General features: G+C 40.1%; 2 protein-coding genes and 1 long non-coding RNA gene across 9 annotated transcripts; 1 reads left to right on the top strand and 2 right to left on the bottom strand.

Moving 5' to 3' along the window:
* Window positions 1–409: 409 nt before the first annotated feature.
* On the bottom strand, window positions 410–4,018 carry LOC135248518 (uncharacterized). Of its 2 annotated transcripts, XR_010328446.1 has the most exons (3): window positions 3,904–4,018; window positions 1,628–1,729; window positions 410–1,256 (listed from the first exon to the last, which is right to left on the bottom strand). It is a non-coding gene; the product is annotated as an uncharacterized LOC135248518 (long non-coding RNA). The 2 variants fall into 2 exon arrangements; XR_010328445.1 differs by lacking the exon at window positions 3,904–4,018 and having other exon boundaries at window positions 1,628–3,896.
* Window positions 4,019–6,065: 2,047 nt separating this feature from the next.
* narf (nuclear prelamin A recognition factor) lies at window positions 6,066–14,475 on the bottom strand. 6 transcript variants are annotated; one of them, XM_064323262.1, is made up of 13 exons: window positions 13,894–14,409; window positions 13,192–13,279; window positions 13,007–13,077; window positions 12,488–12,553; window positions 11,968–12,105; window positions 11,663–11,795; window positions 10,988–11,122; window positions 10,384–10,502; window positions 9,932–10,061; window positions 9,453–9,525; window positions 9,200–9,337; window positions 7,319–7,476; window positions 6,066–7,103 (listed from the first exon to the last, which is right to left on the bottom strand). In XM_064323262.1, exons 3-13 carry the CDS (start codon window positions 13,061–13,063, stop codon window positions 6,859–6,861), a joined length of 1,392 nt encoding a protein of 463 aa, XP_064179332.1. In that variant the 5' UTR covers window positions 13,064–13,077; window positions 13,192–13,279; window positions 13,894–14,409; the 3' UTR covers window positions 6,066–6,858. The 6 variants fall into 6 exon arrangements, with proteins under 6 accessions (XP_064179332.1, XP_064179329.1, XP_064179330.1 ...); XM_064323259.1 differs by having other exon boundaries at window positions 12,488–12,556; window positions 13,894–14,408; XM_064323260.1 differs by lacking the exon at window positions 13,192–13,279 and having other exon boundaries at window positions 12,488–12,556; window positions 14,390–14,475.
* A 16-nt stretch (window positions 14,476–14,491) lies between these two features.
* Window positions 14,492–17,425, top strand: LOC135248517 (cytochrome b-245 chaperone 1 homolog). Its single transcript, XM_064323264.1, has 7 exons — window positions 14,492–14,632; window positions 15,155–15,242; window positions 15,367–15,408; window positions 15,586–15,659; window positions 15,856–15,952; window positions 16,113–16,257; window positions 16,561–17,425. Exons 2-7 carry the CDS (start codon window positions 15,155–15,157, stop codon window positions 16,697–16,699), a joined length of 585 nt encoding a protein of 194 aa, XP_064179334.1. The 5' UTR covers window positions 14,492–14,632; the 3' UTR covers window positions 16,700–17,425.
* Window positions 17,426–18,221: the final 796 nt, after the last annotated feature.

The following is an 18,221-nucleotide window of genomic DNA, read 5'->3' as shown; positions in this document are numbered from 1 at the left end:
ACACAATGCAGCGACCACTATCAGAAATGGCAGGCTCACTTTCAGGCTTGCAGATTTTGAACCTTGGGTGCTTTCTACGAAAACAAAGGGAAGAAATCAGCTGAAAAGTTATGAAATGAATATAGCAATGATGTAACATGGTAAAATTAGTTTATATGCAACCAATATTTTTTCCAGAATAACCAGACATTCCTAATTTATTTCAATAACATTTAAAATGTATAAGAACACAGTTTGACTCTTCTAGCACTAAAGATACTTCTGAGCTATGCCAATTTGTGTTCAATATATTCCAAAATGTTTAGCCATTTTTTAATCAGTCTTTGAAATGTTTTATTATTTTGCATAAGAAAAGCAATGAGTGAGACTCATAGTTTGGTCCGTAAGTATTTTGTATACTGTGACAAAATTTTTGTGGTTTTGGCTCTGTAGTCGTCCAGCATATTGGATTTGAAATGAAAGAAAGTGTATCAGGTTGAAGTGCAGACTGTCATCTTTATTTTGAGGGTTGAAAGGTTAATGTTGTTATCCTTATTATTCTTATATTTATTTTTTCAGGTTATATAAAATTATGAGTTTTTAAAAATTCAGCATTGCTTGTAGCTCCTCTATGAAAGGGGATGAGTAACTGTGTGAGCCAGAAACAAATATCTTACAGTCTAGATTGTTCCAACTCCTTCAGCAAAAAAACAAGAATAAAACAGTAATAATTCTACACCCGGTGGATCACCCGGTATTGATGTCCATACCCTCAAATTAAAGCTGACAGTCTGCACTTTAACCTCATATTCATTTCATTTTGAATCCATTGTGCTGGAGTACAGAGCCACAACAACAAAAATTGTGTGACTATCCAAACACTTACGGGCTGCACTGTATGTAGTGTGAAAAGGAAATTGCTTACTAACTTCTCTCCTCCTGTATTTCTTCACTTGTGATGGACAGGCTGGCGAGTTTATATATTACCCCACATGTAGTCCGTACAAAACAGCGGTACTGCTTTTCATCCTGCTTCTGCGTGTTCTTTATCAAAAGAGAGAATTTCATAAAGGTGCTGTTCTTTTCCTGTTCGATACATGTGAAGCGCCTTTGATGAGTGGAGGTATTATTTCTACCGCAGGGAAGATAATCTTCCATTCCGATCCACTGAAAATGCATAAATATACAGTCTTTATTGAGCAATATGCTACAGTTCAACATTGCACTGCTCCCTGCTTCTACACTAGTGTTATCACAGCTCATCTGAGGAATTCCACCTGAAAAACAAAATGCATGAAGATATTAGTAGACATCGCATGAAAATGCCATTCAAGAATTCCTTGTAATAATCTCTGCATGTGTTCCCATCCAAACTGATAACAGAAAAACAAACTTCTACACTGTAAACTTGCATTTATATTTGCTCACAAAAATGTATTCTTTTTATTTTTAAATCAGTAATATCTACTCTGTGATATGCTGATGAATACTGTATGTAAAAGTGTGAAATTTATGGGGAGTATACCAACAAGGTTATGTCAGCAAATCTTAAAACAAGTTGGCATTACAGATTGAGGTTTTACACTGAAAATACCTTCCATTTTCAGATAAATGTGTTAATTTCAATGCTTAAGATTGTGAGACTCACCAGACGGAGTTACTAACAGTACACTGAGGCTCAAGACAACCACACACAGGCACAGTGATGATACCATCTCTTCAGGAAATGTTTCTGTTCATCTGAGAATCCCTAGAAGCAGTAACAGAAGTAAACAACATGCAGTGTTATTATTTATCCATGTTGGAATATCCATTGGTATTCATATGCCTATCTAGTCATTGTAGCATCCCCCAATAATCCAGGAGAGTGCAAGTGTGCTCTCTCCTAGAACGCATACTGCTAGTCACTGCAAGCCATCGCCTGACCTGCCCCTTCACTGTGTTGGAGGAGTGCCCATTCATACACAGATGGTGCAGTCATTGCAACTGAACAGATGAATTGTGATGCAACATTGCAACTGTAAACAGGTAAAAGAGACAGGACAGTGATAAGATGAAATAAAGACAATCTGAAATTAATTCATTTGTTCTTCTGGCATGGCTACTGTAGCAGCAGTGTACATTAAGCTATTGACTGTGTTACTGTGTTACTAAGACCGACTCCTTTATCGCCGCGTGGGTGCAGGATCACTGTCGAGTCCAATTGCCTTAAATTTAAGCAGATAATCGTTTGTTTTACTCCCGGTTTTGCAGTTTCCTTTACTAAAGGCAGCCATGTCGCAGCATGTTTTGCCACTCCCGACTGAGGGGGTGTATTCCGGTGGGAAAGTGACGTCAATGCATAACCTCTATGGCCTCGGGTGGTCTACTCCTATCAGGAGAAGAAGCTCCGTTCGGCAGACTGGAGTTTTGGCCAAAGTTTGGAAACAAGCCAGGGTAATACCCATGCAAAAGCGCGATTCAATCAGTCTCAGATCTCTTATCTGTCTCACGAATGTGAAAACAGAAACTGGGGCGGACAGGTGGAAAGTCTGTTTTCACTATACACAATTAACTATTATTGATTCTGCTATATACCCTGCAATACATTGGCGGAATGGCTGCCTGTCCAGGGTGTATTCCCGTCTCTCGCTCAATGCATGCTGAGATCCAGCACCCCCGGCAACCCTGACCAGGAATATCAGGCATAGATAATGGACGGATGGATGATTCTGCTATATATTTACTTCACTTATTATGAATCTTATCATATGAGCACTATTATAGTAAAAATGCATTGTCTTGAGTAAAAATATGTGCTGCCATGGAATTATTTATTATCAAATCAAAATTATACCACTTATATTCCACATCATTAATATGCATTCCTAATCAATAAGAATATCTGATGAAGTAAAGGAGTAGACCTAAGAACTTAAATCAAAGAATAAATGTATTACACAAGCAGACCTGACAAAACAATTGAGAAAGGTAATAGTCCCACAGCACTCAAGCTCCATAGAACTTTTTGAAGCATATAGGCTATATGAAATTCCAGGTTAAAATCCATGTCACTAAGAAAATTCTCAAAAACTGGACCTCTAAGTTCAAGATGCATTTCTACTTTTGACCCATCTCTACTGTCATTTCCCTCAGACATATATAATGATAATACTATTTAGTGCAGAACTTAGCACAAGGCAATGGTATTCATGGGAGTACTGTGAAAACAGAAGATCTTTAAGGGGATCCATTGAGTTAAAATGGTATATTTCAGATACAGGATGCAGCAAGCTTATCAAGATGGCCACAACAAAAAACCTTCTAATAGTAGAGGAATCAATGAAATACTAAACTCCTGAATTAGACATAAGTTCACCTTGAAAGAAACATTAAATAACATAGAGACACAGAAAAAATAAACAGACAATACCGCAAAAATCTCCAAAACAAAACAGAATTGCTTACTATGCAATAATCCAAAATGACAACTGTAATAATAAAGACTGAATAAACATGCATAACATATCTGCAATATAAAGTGTTTATACACAATAAGACCAATAAAACTAGTTTTAAATTTGGGATGAACTTTCCACTTTATATTTTTGACAACTTCAGCTTAAACAATGACGTGCCAGTTTTACCAATCTAAGGTGAGCATTAGGAACCTATGCAAACTGACAGGACACCAAGGTAAATAAATTTAACAATAAAATTGCATGATCATTTCAACTGTGCATTTATCACAGCATTGTGTAAATGCAGTGCATAGTGTGCCACAGGAGATTTTGTTCATCACAAGCCATAAAGCAGTTTTCAAAACTTCTGGAAATAATCGCAAAGAAAAGGCACACACACAGACTGCAGCTGAGAGCTGCGATCTGAGGACCATCGGCTCCGACAACAAACACCTTCACAGCTAAATAAGTGCAAATATCCGACCGTGACCATGACAGCCGCGTGCCAAATCCAATCCTCCAGCCTGATGTACTCTCTGACTCGGCTGTGCCAAACATTCCTCAGCTGAAAAAAAGCAGAAAAGCCAAACTCTAGAGACACTCACAGCTTTGGAAGTTTAGTCCGTTCACCTGAAATTCTCCGTCAGTGCTGGAAGAGCAGGAAGAGCAGGAGATTTATAGTGGATCTGGTAGGCAGTCAAACAATTTCACTTTTCATTTTGCGTAACTGCAGACAAAAAGCTGTTTTGCCTGTTTAATCTAGTGTCCTGGGGCTTTCCATTACAGGCATGTACAGTGAAGCAATGCAGGGAAAGTACCACCAATGTTCATGTTACCAGCCCCTTACCCATTATACTACACTGCCACCCATTCTCACTGCTCAGTCCTAAGTACTCCATGTTACCATATTAAAAAGAAAAGGGTACTTGCCAAACCTTTTACATTTTAATGGTTATTTCATTAAGCAAGCATTTCAATGAGAACTAGTGGATGCAAATGAGTGCAAAACTATTTTCAGATTAAACATGCACACAAGGTCAATTTTTTGCTTTCTTGTCCTTTGTATTTATATGTTGCCATAAAATGCAACCAAAACATTTTTTAGAAGCAGCTATAATATGCGTGGCATAAAAAATGGCATAGCTTAAAATCATGATCAGGATTTTAATTGTAGTATACCCAAAAAAAGGAGCATTTTATAAATATTTCCTATAACTTTCCTATAATATTTCCCTATTTTTTCTGCCCAGTTAGGATTTTCCAATTGCATCTCCACGTATCCCTGGGCCATGTGTGCCCCCACAAGGCAGCTGAAGCAGGCACGGTCCTGCATGCACACCCCTTCATCTCCCAGATCTGAATAGTCTTGTCTAAAGTCAAACACACATGACTGATGGACTAATGTGCAAACAGCCTTTTTTTCTGTGCAACAAAACCGTGAAAAAGGGAAAATATTAAATATTTAAAAGGACCACTTTAATAAGATATAAACCTTTCTATTCTAAGCAGACATTTAATCATATAGAGCATCCTTCAAACATATGGTAACAGGAGTGAAATTTGATGATCTTAGCACAAATTCTTTTCCTTATTTTTTACACATACCCTTGTGTATTTCTGTGGGCTTCTTGTCTGTGTGAATATGCGTATGCATGTATGTCTGTTTGTGGATAGGTGTATAAGCTGATATAAGAATTGGTAGCTATATCGGGTTTTCTTTTTTTGTGTCTTCATAGTTTTGCAGTTATTCGATGTACAGTATGCATAGGCATACTGCTTGTAGTGATCAATCATGCTTATAGTTTTGATTAGTTGATCTCTTGTGTACATGTGTATGCGGTTTTTTTCTCCTGACCACTTTATTACGATTATTCTTTCTGTATGAAGTTATGTCTGTAAATTTTTAGCATGTTTGTGTTTTCGGTCTTATATTTGTATAAAATACACGGATATTTAATAAAATAGAAAAAAAAAGAAATTGGTTATTTTTGCTGTATACTTAAGGCATTTGGATTTGAGATCAAAAGATGAATGAGAAAAAAATCAGACAATCAGATTTATTTCATGGTATTAACATGTGTATATACTTTATTCACCAAATTCACCAAAACAGCTGTTTTTGTGTTGCGTCCCCCATTTGCTCCTGTGCAAAATTAACAGATTAACTAAAAAAGTATATCAAAGCAATAAACTCTAATATTGGTTTGCATAGCCCTTGAATGCCATAACTGCATCAAGTCTACGACCCATTGACATTACCAAACGTTTTTCATCTTTGTTGGAAATGCCTTTCCAGGCCTTCAATGCACCTGCTTTCAGTCGATTCTCTGCTGTTTCTGTCTGTCTAATGTTGCCTTAAGTACACAGTAAAAATTTCACTCAACGGTTACCATCCATCTGTAGGGCACTTGATGTGAGTGTTTAAAATGCAAAAAAAAATTTTTTTTATTTAATTAAATAGCAGATCTACGGTCACATTTTCTCCTGTTATGTTCATGGTCTGCACTTTCTCAATTCAATTCAGCAGGTGTGGTATATTTATTCAAATTAATGTTTAAACTGTATAATAGGCTGAACATTAAATTATACCACAGTCCCAATTCAACAATACATAACACATTATGAAAGACAAAATCATCCAGTCCCTTCATTCTGAAATATTTTAATCAAATTTACCACCATTTGGCAGATAAAAAACAAACAAACATAAAAGACCATTTAAAAGCCCTCTTGACTAGGTGTATTCCAGGCACTGAACCAAGACTTCCCTTCATTTCGAGGTGAGCATTAACAAACGCCAGCTTTAAAAATGGCAAGCTTCAAAACATTGTATTCTTCATACAAGAGAAAGTGTGGGGATACATAGGTTCTGAAGAAAGCAAACCCGATTCTTCACAGTACCATATCACCAGATTTCACCACTAGGCATTATGCAAAAAACTGCTTCAACTGGTATCGTCATCCTCTTGTAGGCACTGCAAACTCCACAGGCTTATATCACAGTATGTCTGCTACAACACGTGTAATGTGACCATAATTAATTAACAGCACATACTGGCATTTTTTTGTTGTTGTTGCAATTATTCATTTACCTGGTCTTCAATACCCAAATAAGCACCATACTCCTACTTCCGCACTTGCATTCAGTGCAAGTGAATGATTTTCAGATACTTCAGGGTTATTGCAGACTTGGATGGCGGAAGACCGCTCACTGATTAGATGCATTATGTGGAGCAGGACTCCGGATGTTGCCTGCCTCTCTCTAGAAACAAGCTCTCCAGAAAGAGGAAAATGGAAGTGGACCTGGGCATGGGGCACTGGGGCTTCCAGCGGGCACCCAGCCAGGACGGTGAGCAGAGATTGCAGGCTGGCGGGGGACCCCGGGCTGGCGAGGGACCACGGGCTGGGGGGGGGGACCCCGGGCGGGGGACCAGCGTCCTCACCACTGGATGTGGGGAGGCAGTGTGTGCGGCTGCTCCTGCTGGGAGTACTGCGTGTGGAGGGCCTGCAGGGCGCGCGGGGAGTCCTGCCCCTCCAGCCAGTCCCGGTACAGCCGCTGGAGCTCCGGGTTCATCTCCGGTAGCCTCACGGGCAGGCTGCTGTAGGCCTCCTCCATCTGCTGGGCGAGGACCTTATCCACGCGCCCCCCCTCACCCTCAGCCTGGCCCCGCCCGCCTAGACAGCCTGTCAGGAGGGGAAAAGGGGGCGATGCAAGTGGAGAAAGAAAAATGGAGAATATTTTACCCTCATCATTATAAAGACATTACATTCACAGTATTAAAAAAAAACAAAAAAAACATTCTCCATAATTAAGAATTCACAGTTGTCTCTTTTGGACCCCTTTGTAAGCTGCCTGGGGAAAAGGGTAGTGTGACGGTCATAGCAGTCTGAGGGGTTACCTCCGGGGCAGGAGAGCACCTCCACCAGCTGGTACCGCACCCGGCCCTTTCTCATGCGGTGCACCAGGGTCTGGATGTTGCGGAAGCCGTAGACGGCCGCAAACTGCAGCAGCGTCTCCCCGTCGCGCTCAAGGGACACCTCCTGGAAGTCTCGATTCCTGGGGCACAGACACAGAGGAAGGTCCAGAAGCCTTACGTTTACAATGTCAAAAGTAACAGTACAACATCCTTTATATAAGCTTAGGGCAATTTCGCAAGTAATGATTAACTGTTTAACTGCATTAAATTGAGGATTATAAATTAAACAAATTGTCTCTTCATTACTTGACATGTGATATAGAAAGTGAACCAAGCATTACAGATGCAACAGAACACCCAGGTGCACATTACATGGCAGATAAAGCAGGACCAGCCATAGACCACACAGGCACTGAAACAAATCCACCTCTATTAGGCTAGTTCTGCGCAGGTACAATTATGTTTATGCAATACTGGTGGACTGAATCTGTACCCATCTGTGTACTATACAGTACGTTATTTCTTGTTAGTCATCCAGATGATTTGGTGATTATGACTAAGAAATTTCACTAAGCCCACATATTTGCTGATAAACATTTCATAAAGATTATGTCAATCTGTACCAATAAAGAAAACTGTAAACACTGGGGAATCTGCACAGTGACTTCTCCAAGATATTGTCAGTGAACACACAAAACAGTAGACTCAAATAACATTTTAGACATTGAGTTCAGAAATAGAAATAATTTAAATAATTAAAATTTTAGCTAATTATCGTAATACTTCTGGCTAGCAAATAACGAAAAACTGAACACATCATTTGGCCTGGTAGAATTTGGGGTAAGAAAACAAAATTAAAAAAAAACGTTAAAGTAAAAAAATAAAAAAAAATAAATAAAAAAAATCTTGCAATTACGTAGTCTCAAAGCTGTGCTAGCTTCACACCAGATAAGGCCATACCATGCGAAAGTTTTAGCTCACTAACGCTGAGTCTAAGTACTGCCGTGGCCAGCAATGCCAGGACAAATGCTATTTGGGTGCCCCCTAATGTTAAAAATGGATATTACATTAAAATATGATTGGCAATTTTTGATTGATAATTTGGTACTTAAGGTTCCGAGTGACCAAAAAAATCAGGTCCTTGTTTATTTTATTGCCTGGGTTATACAGATGGTGGCGATTCTAAACCTTAGTTGTACCATTGTATCTATTCAAAATTATTGTAACCCTAGATGTAACAAATTTGCAGATCTGTTCATACAAATGGATCAGGAAGGTATGAAAAAATAATGAATGTAATGAAGTAATGAAGTAATGAAGAATAATGAGTCCCAAGGCCATAAACCATTCAAACTTTGTCTAATTTCACATGCAATGACCCCAGTTCGGACTGGCCAATCCTGACAGCTAGCCCAAACTATCCCTCCAACTTTCGCTACACTCGGTGCACTATAAGTTCAGAACAAGCATGATCTCTCCTCCGAAGGATGTGATGTCACCGCTGCTTCCTGACGCACTGCAAGCATGAAAGTCACAGACTCGAGTCTGAGAAAGACACTTGATGTGCATTTCAGCAGGCGGACTTTGTGTACATGATTGACCAGGGAGCTGACTGAAACCTTCCCATTCCTGGTGACACGAGAGCCAATTGTGCCTCACTCGGCAAGGGTGCCAGGCACAGTTGGTACTGGCACAACCCAGATTCAATACCAGACTGTGGGTATCAATCCTTGTTTTTTTACAGTAAATTTAAAACAAGCTCAATTCTGACTTAAACCTAGATCACTGCCTTTGTAGAGATATTTCCGTAAAGATCGCACTTGTTGAATCACCATCTTAAACAAAAAACAAACGCACACTCACCTCAGTGTCTTGTATACAATTTCGTTCACCTCAAAGCCAAACAGCTCCTTAGCAGCATTTTTGAAGATGTGTTCCAGGAAACCCTCTGAACCTCTGCCCTCATGCCTCACCAGACCTGCCCCATCCGCCTCCCCAAACCTGAAGATGGACCGTCACACTCAGATCATTCTCAAGTCAACCATCCTCCTCAAGTGCAGTAAACTTATTTTAGTCCCTCCCCCTCCCCTCCATAAATGCAGCAAGTGCCACTCACACATGATCCAAGGGGACAGAATCCAAATTACCAATTGTCACTTTCTGCTCCTCCATCATCTGAAATATTTCACCTGAAATGCAGTACAAAACAATGATGATAAACATTAGCTGTTATTGTGATACAAATGTAACTATTCATATTAGATATGAGATACGAGATGGGAGAAAATAGACGGTTAAGGTCAAGCAGCTGATAACATGAGGACATCCATTCTCAGCTCTGCAGCAGTTTCATTCATAGACAGGTTGAAAGAGACAGAATGCGTGATGGCAGAGAAAGACAGAGAGAGGAAAAAATACAAATAATATAAGTGGTTTAGATAGGGCGCCAAACTGCCTGTGAACAAAAAAATGGGGAGACACGCCCTTAGATTGCAAGGTTAGCGCCAGTTGTTATTTGATGTTATGGAGTGACAGGATGAGAGACATGGTGATATGCTGAGAGAGTGTGTGTAGAGGGAAGGCAGGCGGTGAGACCTGAGGTCAGCACGCAGTCAACATCGCGACTCTCCAGCAGGCTGTTGAAGAATTCCTCTCTGACTGCCTCCAGCTTCTTGTCATAGCAGGGGGCCACCACAATATGGAAGACCTTGTCTGGGGTCAGCTTCTGTCACAAAACAGTACAGCACACTGACTCATTCCCCAGTTTTTATCCCAGATCATAATTCACATTTGTAAGAAACCTTCAAATATTTCATCAAAATATAGCAAATACTATACTAGCACTGAAAAGAAGTTATGTGGAAGACACAACTTCAAACACAAGCCAACACCATAAGTTGCTTTTAAATTGGAAAGTTAGTCTATATCCAAGGAATACTTTTTCTAGTTCTTTCATGAAGTAAATGCTGAAACCTGCTAATATGTCCAACAATAAACAAATTTAATATTGAGAGTAATATATTTTGAACTGTTATAATAGTACTGACCTGTTGTTGTGTGAAGAAATCCTTGACCAGAGAGCCCATGATCTGTTGCGGGGACTTGGCTGTGCATATATGTGGGGTGACCAGACTGCCCAAGACCCGCTCAGCATAGCGAATCCATCCTGTTTGCATGCAGGTGTTTGTAAACACACACACACACACAATCACACACACACATGCACGCACGCACGCACGCACACAGAAAAAGCCATGTTACCGTGTGACCCCATGCAATAACTTCACTGAAATGTCAGTTAGCATTTGCTTCTGTTTTCAGTGACGCATGTTAATGGAATTTAGTGAACGGCCAGAACAGGAAAAAGAACGTAGGGGAGGACTACTGAGCTCCATCAACACTATCTCCAGGGTTGGGTGTGAAGTTACCCCGCCACCTCTATCTCCCTCTCCCAGGACCTCACTGCTATCTCTGCCCTGTCACACCTCCCAACAGCAGAATGAACTGTCCCCTTTCATAGCCTCTTCATAGACAGGGAACACCGGATTTAAAAGAGCTCTGGAACTATTCTTGGCTTATTAATCCAATTTGGTGTTTATAATTTATGGGCACAACTACAGTACACACTTTACACAACATGATCAGCGTTACCTGGACAAGAGGACGTGAACATGGGGAGGGCATGAGAATCATGATGTCTGCGCCGGAACCTCTGAACAAACTCCCTCTGGCTCTCCAGGATACTGAAGCCAGCTGCAAGTGTGGTATCGAAAACATGATGGACGCCTGCATGGGAAAGAGGAAGCAATTAGAGAAAATCCACAAGGCCAACTGTTTATGAAAACAACCCACTCCAGACATGCACACACATGCACATGGACAAATACAAATGAAAACATACAATATTCTCCTTCCAGTGCCAGCAGCCAAAATTGAAAACAGAACTTGTGGAAGCATAACAATCACAAAAAGAAACAGTACTAAACATTCAGCATAACTGTTCACTGTTGGATCCATTCTTTCCCTTTGAGTCTGGCATGTCTCTTGGAAAGGAGTGTAATACCACTCAGACCTGGGTCACATACGTATTTGTTTTGGATTCAAATACTTCTCTGTGCTCTATTTATCTCACCTGGTGCAATTGAGCCTGCCAATATGACCAAAAGGTGCGGTTTGCACTTTTTGAGAGTATTTCATTGGTTCCAATACACCAGACAAGATCAGTAAAGCATACAAAAGTATTTGAATCCAAAACAAATATGTATTTGACCCAGGTCTGATACCATTACATTGCATTATATTGCCATTTATCACACCGTCACTCACCCAGGCTCTTTAAAAAGCCGCAGAGTTTGTGTGTGGCCTCTGGGATGCCCAGGCAGAACTTGGCAGCAAAGAAAGGAAGAGACTGGGGGCACACAGAGACCACCAGCACTTTGTGTTTTGAGGCATCACACCGCTGTAAATAAAAAAGAAAAAAATATTTTTTACTTATAAATATCTGACCCCCAGCGGGGACACCCAAAAATGACTCAAAATCCCAAAGAACGTCCAGTGCAAACATTTCATCGTTCATTTCCACATGACCCGTCCAGAATGGAGATGGGAGAGGACGTTCCAGTTTGCAGTACCTTGTTTAGGCCGAGCACTGTCTTGAACTCCTCCAGGTTCTGCTGGGAGATGCGCTGGCTTTCTTCCTCTGACAAACAGCCCTCACAGGACAAGCATGAACTCAGCAAAACCTTCTGCGTTTGGTACGGTTCGCTCAGCTGAAGGCAAGGATATAGAGAGACGATAAAGAAAGGGATGGAGAGATGGAGAGAGAGAGAGAGAGAGAGTCTATGCACATTGTATATTAATATTTTGTCACCTGTGGTTTGGCAACACGTGCCTATATTTGTCATGTCAATAGAGCACATTTTAAACTGAAATTTAATTGAGAAAGAGAAATGTAGAATATGGCCTAGTCTTTTGGCCATGACACATTTATGTACACTATATGTGACATATGTATGTGAACTGGCCAGGGTAAACAAAAAGTTGGCCAACATAAATAACAAATTTTGGTGAAATAAAATGACCTGATAACAGCAATACAATACAACAAGAATGAATGAGCACAGAGATCTTTCAGAGAAAGTCTCAGCCTACCTCCCCATTGGCCACAGCCTTCTCCTGTGGTGAACTTGTGCCTTCTTTGCTTTGTTTCTTGCTGCACTGCTGTCAATGTGCAATTGATTAGAAGATTACAGATGTGCGTGTGTGTAAATTGACACATGCTTACGTAGAATTTAAACAACAAATGACACTATATGGAATCATTATCACAATACTGAGGATCTACTTTCATAATGCCCAAACCAAAGGTATGAAAACACAACATGATGCAAACTGTAAGAAAGTAATCTTTGAAAGCAGTCTTAAAGACACCACCTGTTCCCTAAGCTACAGCTTTCAGGGTACACGAAGCCCGTTTCTGTAAATGTGTGCCACGAAATGCAGCTCTGCTGCCAGGTGCTACACTTATTTAAAAAAAATCTCACTAAGTTAAAGATTGCTTTCCTGCTAAATATATATAAACAAAGAAAGTACAGAGAAAATATTACTAGTACTGGTCCACCACTGAAGACGTGTGGAATGGTTAGGTTTACATAAAGGAATGTACTTTACCTGCTTGGAGCAGTTTTCACATTTTTCTTTTCGCTTTCCAATATTGATTTCGGACATTGTCTTTGAAAAATCTGTGGAAAACATGCAGTCAAGACACATTCGCTTCGCTTCACGAAGTCAATAATTTACCACATAATACATCACACACTTCGCTACGTTTGTAGAACAGGGCCGCTGTGACTTACATAGTAGCCTACGTGTGCTGCCTCAACCGCAAACAGCATATAAACTCTGTCCAATAAAGCGTTTGTTTCCTCGACGTGGGAAAATCAGCTTAAGTAAAATGGTAAACAGAAAGTAACCATACAAATAATATAATTCTGACTCATAGCGTGACTATAATGAATGACAGTGCACTTTTCTGTTCAATCAAAACAAAGCTGGACACAGTGTAGGTGGCCATGAAAATTAAGACAACAATTTCATGTGTTTGACTGCAAAGGCAAATGCCACAAAGGAAACATTCAGTGGTAAAGCACTAACATCCCGTCTGTACTACTAAGAACGACTCGCATATTTTGGTTGATTTACATTATCGTAGTGAAGCCAATATTTCGGTGATAAAAAGTATGGGTTCCATTAGCATAGTACAAGAATAACCAATGAGATATGACCATCTTACAAAATAGACATGCAAAAGCAAAACCATAGGATAATCAACAAAATCACAATAATCTGAAATTCTGGTATTTTCAAGCGTTTGCTGTGGAGCCGAAATAATGAAAACAAAAGGGCGAAGGACACATTCTCCCTAACGAAGGCTACCTCATTTGACCTAGCTTGCTGACCAAGGCACCGGTTAACACCAAACGTAGTAGATCGTGGTACGTATTCAGACTAGACGTATCAGCTCAATAAAATGAAAAACATTTACAATGATGACTCACCGGTCTGATTTAGTGAAGCACGTAGCTACCCATCTGCCTTTTGTCAAAGGCCGCCAGACAAACTACAACAATGCGGAGCGGTATTTTGAGGTGGTGTGAGTTACGGATACATTAGCCTACTTTTGCTAGCTACATGTCTAACCGTTTCATTCTTGTTAGCACTTGCGCATTTTAAGTTGTATCAAATCAACCGGTCTCCGACCCACTATGTAGCCTACCAAACGTAGAACCAAATCTCGCATTCCAGAGAAATGTGACTTCTGTTTTTTTCTACTATACATGTGTCCTCTATCAAGGCATAACGCCTGCGCGGAACTGATCTCAGTCAACCAAGGCTTGGATCAAACGCCTAGCATTTTCTTTTCGTTAGCCTTTATTAATCTTTTATTTTTAAAAGGGACCTGGTATGTTCTTATAATCTCCCGTCCTTAACACCCAGTAAGTTAGGTATGAAGATAATGTGCAAATGCGATAGGCACAATAAAACTTCTATTACCCAGTAAGCCCAGCTAGACACATTTCTGTCTTTCACATGCTATTACAAGACAAAAAAGAAAAATGGGGGAAGGGCAATACTTTCCGTATTAGCCAATAAGAATAGGACGGTACCAGGAAGGAAGTAGAACCCGCCTAATGTGTTTTTCTCGCTTCCTCATTCCCTGCATTTAAACAAATTTCATTGTAAGAGGTCGGTGACAACACACCACGTTTTAGGACACCGTGCCAAACTTTTGAAAAGGTAAAAAGGCTTTCTAGATTTAAATTCACTCTGTCCACATCCTTTTCCATTTAAAACCAAATGCTTAGCAGCGTGTAAAGGTATTTAACGTTACAATGCTTGTTTGGTTTTTTGAAGTGAATGACTAACTGCAGAAGCTAACATAATCATATGCAATAAATAGTAATTTATACGCGGACAGTCAGATATCTAAACAAGTGGCAAATAATCGGCGTAGAGAGGTCGCCAATTAAGTTTATATAAGTCTGTAAAACCGCGATGTAAGGCATGAAGAAGTAGCCTATTTCCTTGTAGAAGCAGTGGATGGTCAGCTGTCACGTCCTCGGGACTAAATGGATACATTTTACAAAGGTTGTTGTAAGACAAAGGGAAGAATTTAAAAACGGGCAGCACTCATTCCTATCTCTAAGTTACACGCCATTTTCCTGCTAGACAGTACATCATACCCTCATATTTTTCAGTCAACTGAGTTTTACTCACCAGGGTGTCTCTTACTTCTGGATAACATTCTGTGTTTGACAGATGGGGTATATGGTGGTGGAGGAAAACACTTCCAGTCTCTTGCATCTGAAGAGATTTCCTGGAATTCGCTCCTGGTCACTACTAGTTGGTATGTGTGAATAGTGATCAGACCTCAATGTGCATTTAGACTCAAATTGCTGCCAGTAATCATCTGTCTTTGAAAGTTGGTAGGTGTTAACTTGCACGGTCTTCATTTCTTTAACTGATTCCAGGTATATCCTCTGTTGGTCTGGCTGCAGCATACTACAGCACAGGTGAACACATACTCCTTCAAATAAGCAATTTCTAAGCATAATCACTACTGTGTAATATGCTCATCAGGACAGAATTACTTTTAAATGATCTAAAGTAAATAAAACTAATGTTGTTGATATGATATTACAGCTATGTAATGGGCTGTTAACCTGTATTTTCTCTTCTTGGCTTTGCAGACAGTGTGCTATGGAAGCTGTTCTATGTGACGGGTTGTTTCTTTGTGGCTATGCAGAACATGGATGAATGGGAGGTAGGAGAGGTGTCTTGGAGCAGTGGCAGGCTTTGTGGATACATCAATGCTCAGTGACTTGGACTTGCTACTTAAATGTATTACTGTATATAAAAAGTGTCTAAATTATTGCATTATTGATTATTCATGCTTGAAAGTATTAAATAATGAATTTCCCTAAATGAGGCAATAAAGTATCACTTGACTTTGCTTTCAGGAGGCAATATTTGACAAATCCAGAAGTCTGATAGAGCTAAAGACTTTTAGTCTGTACGCCAAGATACTGACTCTGTGGCGGAGAGGTCAGGAGAAAAGTAAGCATCATCTACATCCATGTCTTGCATCTAAATCAGGATGTCTTCGCTCCTGTGCCCCTGAATGAGCAGAAGTGCCATTCAAGCGTACAGTTGATATTCCTCTTGCTTGTTTAATGCTTCTTTTTTTATCATCCCACCCCACGCCACCCCTCCAAAGTGGTGTTAGACATGCAAAATGTGAGAGATGTGTGTGTGGAAGAAGAGAAGGTGCGTTACCTGGGAAAAGGTTACCTGGTGGTGCTGCGAATGGCCACGGGCTTCTCGCACCCTCTCACGCAGAGCGCCACTCTGGGCGGACGCAGGTAAAGTGTGACTTAAGAATAGCTAGAAGTGCTATACAGGTTTACTGGAAATCTGCCAAAGAGACAGGCCTACAGAAAGAGCCAGAACAGTGGTGATATGCATTAAAGTGCTCATTTGAAATGGCTCCATTAACCACAAAGATATTATCGCTGATGTCTTTTTTCCCCCTGGATAATTCCCTGGATAAACAACTTGCTTTGCCTTCAGGCTATAGCCTATGCAGACAAGACAATCAGGAAATACTCAAGAGCATAAAGTGCAATAATAGCCAAATTGTCTGAAATCATACTTGTATCTTCCAGTGATGCAGATTCAATTGCTGCCCTGCTGAAGCGCTTCCTGGGGTTGGAGGAGTTGCAGCACCGCTGGGAACAGGTGGAAGAGGAGGCTGATAAAAATGATGATGACACCAGTGATTCAGAGGATCTTGATGAGCTTTGACCCTTCCTTTGGCTTTTAACATTGTGTCAGACAATTTGGACAGCCAGGGGAGGAACCGGTGTCTGGAATGAGCCACTGCTCTGATCATGCTGTCCTTCTCACACATTCACAAATCCTGCTCCACAATAAGAAAGCACTCCATTTTATGGCCTTCATGGAGTCCTGACTGCCCTCAACATTCAGCTGTATTTTTAGCCACATAAAAATGTATATCTGGCAACATCCCCCAAAACAGCCCTATGATTTATTTAGGCTTATTCATTGAGCTTCTTTATGAGATTTGACATCAAAAGAGAAGTGAAGCAAACAAATGTGTGATATTTCATTCATGTAGAGGCTTCCTGCATGCTCCATGATACTGTACCATTGCATTCTGTCTGCCACTGTAAACTTTAATCTGTTTACAAGCATGAGGGATTTTTGAATACATTTGAACAACTGCTTTTTAAAAATGGACTAATGTGTGGATTGTGTTTGTCACAGGCAGGTCCTGTTGCGTACATTGTTTATGGATTTCAGCTGAATGAATCTTTAGCACCTGTATCTTTTTTCAAATATGGAATTTGGAGATTGGTCCAGGAACATTGACATTAGTCACGTGGGTATGTCACTTCTTGAAGGCTGACATAGAAGCTGGCATTTCAATGGAATGTAAATTTAAATAAATTCTGAAGATACGTATACAAACATATGAGATCAACCTTAAAATAAAATAAATTCAAGTCATGTACACTGTAGCTGTGAATTTAAATAGCATGATTAACATACCAAGTGATGTCTGTAATGGCGCACTAGAGTGAATTGGGTGTCTCGACTGACCTGTAGAGTACGATCAGGTCAACTCAAGAACTTACAGAATTTATTTGGCTGGGCACGTTTGTATCATTTTCCACTACCTTTCAGAACTGTCTGCCACATAATACTCAAAAGAGGAGTAATGTTTTTCTGAGGTTACTGGATTATGGAGCCAAACAGATTCAGGAGAAACTACTAAATTGAGTTTTGGATACTAGATATCAGCTTTAGTTAGCCATATGAATGAGGATTATTGCAAATTACATTTAAAGCCAATATTTGTCAGCAAACATTACTCAGTTGCGTGCAATTTCAGCATGTATTGGCATGTGAAATTTGTAAAGCATGTGCTTTGTTTCAGACATTGTTCCTAATCCATACAGATTTGTATCGGCACCATGACTAAAATCTTACTCATAGTGAACATTGCCAGTCTGGCCCTGCATTGTAATGAATATTTCACCTGGGTTCAATTAATTTTGCATTATGCATCAAAACATTTACTCTGGGTGCCATTGACAGTTTTGCTTGGTGCCTTGCCTATGCTATTGCACATGTAAATTCAACCTGTCACTGTGGAACACCACAGACAGAGATATTCTTACACATTTCCACGCAGTAATTCATTTTTTTCTGTGCATTCCAATTAATCCTGCCATCCACCAGGATGCTCAGTTGCCTTTCTGAAAATATAATGATATAAAACAGAAGTCACAGCACACAGCTA

This window comes from Anguilla rostrata, chromosome 2 (assembly GCF_018555375.3).
Source record: "Anguilla rostrata isolate EN2019 chromosome 2, ASM1855537v3, whole genome shotgun sequence".
In the NCBI taxonomy this organism is placed as follows: Eukaryota; Metazoa; Chordata; class Actinopteri; order Anguilliformes; family Anguillidae; genus Anguilla; species Anguilla rostrata.
Note: the sequence above shows the minus strand (reverse complement) of the source record. Positions and strands in the feature narration are given on the sequence as shown.

What these genes read in the sequence shown, in the direction of transcription:
- LOC135248517 (XM_064323264.1), top strand. Translation starts at nt 15,155, where the DNA reads ATGGGGTATATGGTGGTGGAGGAAAACACTTCCAGTCTCTTGCATCTG. An exon ending in CTCCTGGTCACTACTAGTTG is followed by an intron (nt 15,243 to 15,366) that starts GTATGTGTGAAT and finishes AACTGATTCCAG; the next exon opens with GTATATCCTCTGTTGGTCTG. An exon ending in GCGGAGAGGTCAGGAGAAAA is followed by an intron (nt 15,953 to 16,112) that starts GTAAGCATCATC and finishes ACCCCTCCAAAG; the next exon opens with TGGTGTTAGACATGCAAAAT.
- narf (XM_064323260.1), bottom strand. Translation starts at nt 13,063, where the DNA reads ATGTCCGAAATCAATATTGGAAAGCGAAAAGAAAAATGTGAAAACTGC. An exon ending in CAGTGCTCGGCCTAAACAAG is followed by an intron (nt 11,796 to 11,967) that starts GTACTGCAAACT and finishes TTTTATTTACAG; the next exon opens with CGGTGTGATGCCTCAAAACA. An exon ending in GGTGCTCTCCTGCCCCGGAG is followed by an intron (nt 7,104 to 7,318) that starts GTAACCCCTCAG and finishes CCCTCCTGACAG; the next exon opens with GCTGTCTAGGCGGGCGGGGC.